The 6,793-nt window shown below is 38.6% G+C and overlaps 1 protein-coding gene and 1 long non-coding RNA gene across 3 annotated transcripts; both read left to right on the top strand.

Moving 5' to 3' along the window:
- The first annotated feature begins 1,379 nt into the window (after window positions 1-1,379).
- LOC133743183 (uncharacterized) lies at window positions 1,380-3,343 on the top strand. 2 transcript variants are annotated; one of them, XR_009862994.1, is made up of 8 exons: window positions 1,380-1,513; window positions 1,685-1,752; window positions 1,875-1,913; window positions 2,191-2,278; window positions 2,401-2,436; window positions 2,521-2,610; window positions 2,990-3,095; window positions 3,186-3,343. It is a non-coding gene; the product is annotated as an uncharacterized LOC133743183 (long non-coding RNA). The 2 variants fall into 2 exon arrangements; XR_009862995.1 differs by having other exon boundaries at window positions 3,166-3,343.
- Window positions 3,344-4,718: 1,375 nt separating this feature from the next.
- LOC133725763 (36.4 kDa proline-rich protein-like) lies at window positions 4,719-6,048 on the top strand. Its single transcript, XM_062153140.1, has one exon. It carries the CDS (start codon window positions 4,823-4,825, stop codon window positions 5,777-5,779), a length of 957 nt encoding a protein of 318 aa, XP_062009124.1. The 5' UTR covers window positions 4,719-4,822; the 3' UTR covers window positions 5,780-6,048.
- Window positions 6,049-6,793: the final 745 nt, after the last annotated feature.

Raw genomic sequence — 6,793 nt, 5'->3', positions numbered from 1 at the left:
CGTCGGCCCACAATCACTTGAAAGAAGTCAGATCAAGCGCAAATCTTATCAAAACCTCGCTTGGCCAATTAGCCACGAGTTGGCACGCCTGCGTATCAAGAAGGACAATTGGACCGCAAGTCTCTTGGCCTCTAATTTTGGCCGAGACGATTTTGAGGCAAACAGGTCTTCAAATGCTTATCTATTAGGATCAAGGCTTCTAGTGGAGTTGGTGACTATCTTGAATAGCAAGCGCACCTCAAGCGGCTTATGGATGAGGAGTAACTCATATTTGTTTGTTAGGAAGTGGCTTCCTTTTGGTACCACAATTGCACAATTGACTAATACGAGGCTAGCTAATGATTTTGCCCTAAAAGACACGGAACTTGTTCTTTACACTATAAGTTCGCTGTTATAGCGAGCTCAAAACAGACTTGTAATGAGTTTGTTTTGCTTGATAGAGTTCGAGATTTTGTCTGTTTTCTATTCAAGTACATTACAGACTTTAGCTCTTGCTAATGACTATTAAATCTAATGAAATCAATATCCTATTCAAAAAACACTCTACTTCTAACTAGGGCTGGCCTGGCGAACCGAAAAACCGAAGGAACCGCACCGAAAAACCCGGTTCGGTTCGGTTTTAGGGTATATATATTTACATTTTGCTCGGTTCGGTTCCTAATGAAGTATTATCGGTTCGGTTTCGGTTCTTGTTTTTAAAACACCCTTGGAACCGAAATACATATGTCAGTGTATAAGTGGATATAAGGGCCGAGCTTATTTCTCTAAAATAAACCCATTCTCATTTGATCAGGCGCAGATGATTCCGATCTATCCATTCGATCAAAAGTTCAAAACCCTAAAATTTCTCTAGTTCTCTCTATCGCTCACTGCCTCTCTCTATCGCTCACTGCCTCTCAAAACCCCAACTCTCCATTCTCTAACCCAGACGACCAAGACGATCAAAAGATTCAAAACCCAGACGACCAAGACGATCGCCCTCAAAGATCGGATGTAGCCCCGACCATCGCGTCTTCGATTTGTGTTGGGCTGTTAGCAATCTGCGATTTGGTTGATGCATCCCCGTCTTCGACCTCCATCAATGTAAGTCTGGACCCCAGTCTCATGCTTTTCTTTCACTCCCTATCTTATCCTTCTCCTTCATCTTCTTCTTCTTCTTCTCTCTTCAAGTTTCAGTCTTTGATCTTTCAGCCGTCTTCTTGAAGTCCGAGGCCGACCCGGAAAGCAGGTGCAGGCGTGCAGCTATTGGAGTCCGAGATCCGACAACTCTGCTCTGCCTCTAAAGATATCTTCTTGCAACAACCCAATTTGTTAGAGCACCCATCAAGATTCATTTATTCGATTTGATTAGGCAATTACTTGGCAACTCTTGCCTGACCAAACGCTGGCTCTTAATGTGTGATTGAATTTGGCTATTGATTTCTGTGTTCTCGTTTTGATGTGTGGAAATTAAGGTAACAAGAGAAGCTTTGGGGAGATTGAGGACGAAGATGATTTCTTTGGCTCAAAGCAGGTATCTTTAATTCTTTATATTCATTCATGGCATTCATTTGGAAATTTAAATAGTTTTTAATAGGATATATAGGAAGGGAACTTTAACAAGTTACATCTGATATATGCATTGCTTATCGTTCGGTTATTGTTTAGTCCCTTAGAGAAAGATAGTGATTTATTTACAATGTAGGTTAAAGCAAAAGTCGAAGAAATTGCTCCCGGTGTTGCAACAGGAATGATTTTGTCTCTGCGTGAGAGGTACTCTGAAATCTAGAATGGTTTATAGTTTACTGATCAAACTTCTATACCTTGGGCAGTTGGTTTTGCATTGAATATTCAGGAGGGCCTAAATTGATTATGACAATGAATTTGTTTTGCAGTCTTCATTACTATCTAAGGATGATCTTGCAAAGTGCCAAGTATGTATCATATTTCATTTTCCCTCGTTTCTATCTCTTCATTATCCTTCTACAGTTAGTGATATATCACTCATGTGACATCAAATTCCATCTAGTTGGAAAATCTAATGCTTACTAGTGTGTAATTTTAAAAATCATGTCAAATGTAATTCCTTCTAGTCACATGCTTGATTCATGGCACCTCTTGATGCATGCACCACCATTATATGTGTTATATGGTTGTACCTACATTCTAATTCTTCTCTCATATATTAAATTATGATCTTCTTGGTTACAGATGGAATATGATGCTGCAAAATCTGAGGTTCAGAAGTGGCATTCTGCATTTCAGAATGAACCCTTTATAAATCCGGGGACTTCTCCTGGTTAGTTTCACAATATCATCAGTGTTTTCCTTCTTTGCATACCATTATATTATGTAATTTACATTATACTTGTTATTCTATGAGAATCAACTTACCTTTTGATATTCAACATGTATCTTCAGACCCTGAAAAACTCCGAGGACTCACTGAAAGAACAGGTTTGTGTTCATCGTTCCTTTATTAGTCATCAGTAATCTCCAGCTTTTGTTCATCTTTTAATTTTTAATTTTTTTTCCCACCAGTTGGAGAAAGCAAAGAAAAAGGAAGCTGCATTCATAGTTACATTTGCAAAACGGGATCTTAGAGCTCAACTCAAGCCACCATCATTGCAGGTAGCTAAGCTCATCCATTGTTTTTTATGATTTCAAAATTGATCTAAATTTTGGTTTGGTTGTACTTAAGAAATTGTTTTTATTAATTCAAAATATATTGCATCTGTTTTGCTCAGTTTTGTTGTTTGTTAACTGTTAATGAAAAAAATATATTGCATCTGTTTTGCTTAGTTTTGTTGTTTGTTAACTGTTAATGAAAAAAATATATTACATCTGTTTTGCTCAGTTTTGTTGTTTGTTAACTGTTAATGAAAAAAATATATTGCATCTGTTTTGCTCAATTTTTTTGTTTGTTAACTGTTAATGAAAAAAATATATTGCATCTGTTTTGAGGCCAGGAAATATTGCTTACCAAAATTGCTTGGTGTCTTCATTTCAGGCCAGAAGGTATTGAGGTTGTACATACGCTTGCAGCTTGCTGCCTTTATCAAGAAGAAAAGGCATAAAAAATGATGCAATTCATCAACAATCAAGGATGCATAAAGGTCTGAACATTTTTGCTTCATTTGAAGTTCAATTTTTTTTTTTAAGTTATCCTAATATCATTGATTTTAGATTTGTTATTTTGTATGCAGATTTGGTATTGAATCTATTGATGGAAGGCTGGAAGCCTTGTTGCATTGATGAAGAGGAACTGAGGAAGCCATGCTGGAAATGTTTGATTGTTTGCAGTAATGCACTTTGATGAAATATTGATCATTCATGAACTTTTTCAATTTTAGTTGGTTTGTTTCAATTTTAGTTGGTTTGTTTCAGTTTGTTTCAATTTTAGTTGGTTTGATTCATTTTAGTTGGTTTGTTTCAGTATTTTAGTTTGCTGCAAATTGATGCAGTTTCAATATTTTGTGTGTTTGATGGTTTAATGCTTTGATCAGTTTCATGCTTTGAGAGTTTGGGAGTTTGCTAGAAATTTCTAATTTGTTATGTTGATATTGATTGTTGAGTTTTATGAGTGAATGGTATTTGCAATATTGAATCATTTGAATGTATGTATGGAAGGAAAACTGGAAGCTGCAGACTAGAAAATGCTGAAAAACAGTTTTTCTGTATTGAAAAACAGTTTTTCTGTATGGAAAAACCGAGGAACCGAACTTGGACCCGAACCGAACTTGGAACCGAAACCGAAAAATCTTCACAGGACCCGAACTGATCTTGGAACCGAAAAACCGAGAAACCGACCCGAATATGGTCGGTTCGGTTCCATATCGGTTCTTGATAAAAAAAACAGCATACCCGAACCGATTATGTCATCTCGGTTCCGGTTCCGGTTTCTGGACTTGAAAGTGTAGAACCAACTCAGGCCAGCCCTACTTCTAACCCTTTTTTTTTTTTTTTTTGGGTTTGTCGCGGATAGTTGGTAGCTAGGAATTTTTTTTTATTTTTTTTTTAAAGGTGCTAGGAATTTTCTTTATTATCTAAAAATATAAACGTTTACAGTATTGAATACAATTATGGAATTTAGTGGCCGACACCGATTGCAAATACATGTGTCTATTCTAGCCTTTGGTGACACTTAGACTAGAGAAGAGGTAAGATTAATCGGTCTATTCGTCGGGGAAGAAATCCATAACCTAAAGTTGAAAAATCTTGAGCGCGTTTTGTCCCCTCACACAGTTTCCTCACCCAGTTTTTAATACAAGAACACTGTGCTAGTTAGTACTGAAAGTTCCACATGCATGTTTGGCATCATGAACCCAATCACGGGCTGAATAGCCACTACATGTTAAAATTTGCTCTATCCCAAACGCGATTTTCTTGATTTCCCCTCTTGTCCTAAAATTTAAAGTAGCAAATATTTTTGGCCAAAACATCACTGTAACTACGAGTATCCCAACTTGGCTCGAAATCAATCCAAATATAAGGTAACCGTGATCTTCAAGTTGGAGTTTTTTTTTTTTTTTTTTTTTTAAATTAATTAATTTATTTATTTATTTATTTTTGGCAAGATCTTCAAGTTGGAGTTTGGAGAGTTTTAGGTCAAATGAATCATGACAATTTGGCAAACCTAATATATGCACGGAAACTAATTTAATGTTATTTTACAAAGTTGGTACCACAAAGAAAGGCACAGGAGTGTGATTGGCATCTCTCTCTCTCACTCTCACTCTGTCATGCACATTCAATATCTAATTAAACTCTATAAGAAGGCTTTGCATGGTCTTGGGTTTTCAAATATCTAGCCTAGCCTTCTCTTCTGAGCTAGGTATTGAACATGGGGACGAACTATGTTCTGGCTTTGCTCTTGGTTCTGATTCTCAACTTGGGAAGTTTCCTCACTTCTCTTGCAAACGCTCCCTACTGTGCACCACCGACATACCCTCCTAAGTTCCCCCCCAAACACCCTCCTCATGTCAAACCACCAGTAAAACCACCACATGTGAAGCCTCCCTACATTCCCAAACCGCCCGTAAAACCGCCGCATGTGAAGCCTCCCTACATTCCCAAACCGCCCGTAAAACCACCGCATGTGAAGCCTCCATACATTCCCAAACCACCAGTGAAGCCACCACACGTGAAGCCTCCCTACATTCCCAAACCACCAGTGAAGCCGCCACACGTGAAGCCTCCCTACATTCCCAAACCACCAGTGAAGCCACCACATGTGAAACCTCCCTATGTACCAACACCACAACCACCATACTATCCCAAACCACCAATTGTCCACCCGCCCTTCATCCCAAAACCACCAATTGTGCACCCTCCCTTCATCCCAAAACCACCAATTGTCCACCCACCTTTCATCCCTAAACCACCAATTGTGAACCCACCAATTACTCCCAAGCCCCCCGTGTACCCTAGCCCGCCACCGACACCTGTTGTGACCCCTAGCCCGCCGCCACCAGCAACAGAAACACCCTGTCCTCCTCCACCACCTTCAGTAGTACCATACCCACCGCCGCCACCAAAAAACACGTGTCCCATCGACGCTCTCAAGCTAGGGGCTTGTGTGGACGTGCTTGGTGGGCTGATTCACATTGGGATAGGGGAAAGTGCTAAAGACACTTGCTGTCCTGTGCTTCAAGGACTGCTGGACTTGGACGCCGCCATTTGCCTCTGCACCACCATCAAGCTTAAGCTCCTTAACATCAACATTATCATACCTCTTGCTCTTCAGGTCCTCATCGACTGTGGGAAGACACCACCCGATGGATTCAAGTGTCCTTCATAAGCTCTCTGAGTCACTCTGACGTCGTTCGAGGTTTTCAAATATTGATTAATAATAGGGTTTCAGTAATATTTGGCAGGTAATAATAGCATGTGTGTATGTGATTATGAAAGCTTTGGAATTAAAACTACTTCATGAGGTTAATTAATATCTGTATTTTGGTTTATGTTTTCGTTTGGGTTTATCTCATTGTGTATCAGATCGATATACTGTGGCAAAACCGTAAAAGTGTTCATGTTGATTTGTTATAATCAGAATATGTTGTTCTATTTTGGGACTGCGTGTTAATAATTGAGGTTAGAGAAGAACTGTATGATTTGCGTATATGTCGTCACTGTCCTAATGGACCCTCAGCTCTCTCAAAACCCTAGAGCTTCACGTGAGTGTACTACTTTCTTTGAGTGTTATTTTGACTGCATTCGTTTGTCAAGTCCATTGGGAATAAAATATCAACATCACAGCACCATGTACCTACGTACGTATGTCTACCTTTCATTATGAATTTCGTTTTTACAGTATTGTTTCTGTATGTGTAAAGAGAATTATCTCAAAAAATAAAAACAAAAACGTGTAAAGGAGAAAGGCAAAGACTTAGAAACTAGTGGTAAAGCCGGACAAATAGTGTAAAGGTCATTCATAATGTTTCTGAATTGATGGGTTCTCTCTCCCGTCCAAATACCTCTTGTAAAAAAAAAAACAAAAACAAAAGTACAAAAAGTAAAAGAGATGCAGGATATTTCGTGGTCTAGCCACAACAAAAATGTCAGCAGTATAATATGTAGGTTGTTGAGTTTTCGTTTTGGAATTTTAGAAGCACTTGGAACAAATTTAAAATTTTAATGTGCTCATCGTAGAAGTGGTTTCAAGCAAAAGCACTTCCAACTACTTCTAAATGACGTTCTCAAACAATATATTCGTGAACACTAATGATAATTTACTATATATACCACGCTTTTAATGATCCCTAAAACAATACTTTTAATTCGTAGGTAGGTTCAGTGGCGGAACCACTGTTCG

The sequence above is a fragment of the Rosa rugosa genome, chromosome 1, assembly GCF_958449725.1.
Source record: "Rosa rugosa chromosome 1, drRosRugo1.1, whole genome shotgun sequence".
Classification (NCBI taxonomy): domain Eukaryota; kingdom Viridiplantae; phylum Streptophyta; class Magnoliopsida; order Rosales; family Rosaceae; genus Rosa; species Rosa rugosa.
This window is presented reverse-complemented; position numbering and strand designations above follow the sequence as displayed.

Excerpts from the sequence above, each read along its gene's own strand:
- LOC133725763 (XM_062153140.1), top strand. The coding sequence starts at position 4,823 with ATGGGGACGAACTATGTTCTGGCTTTGCTCTTGGTTCTGATTCTCAAC.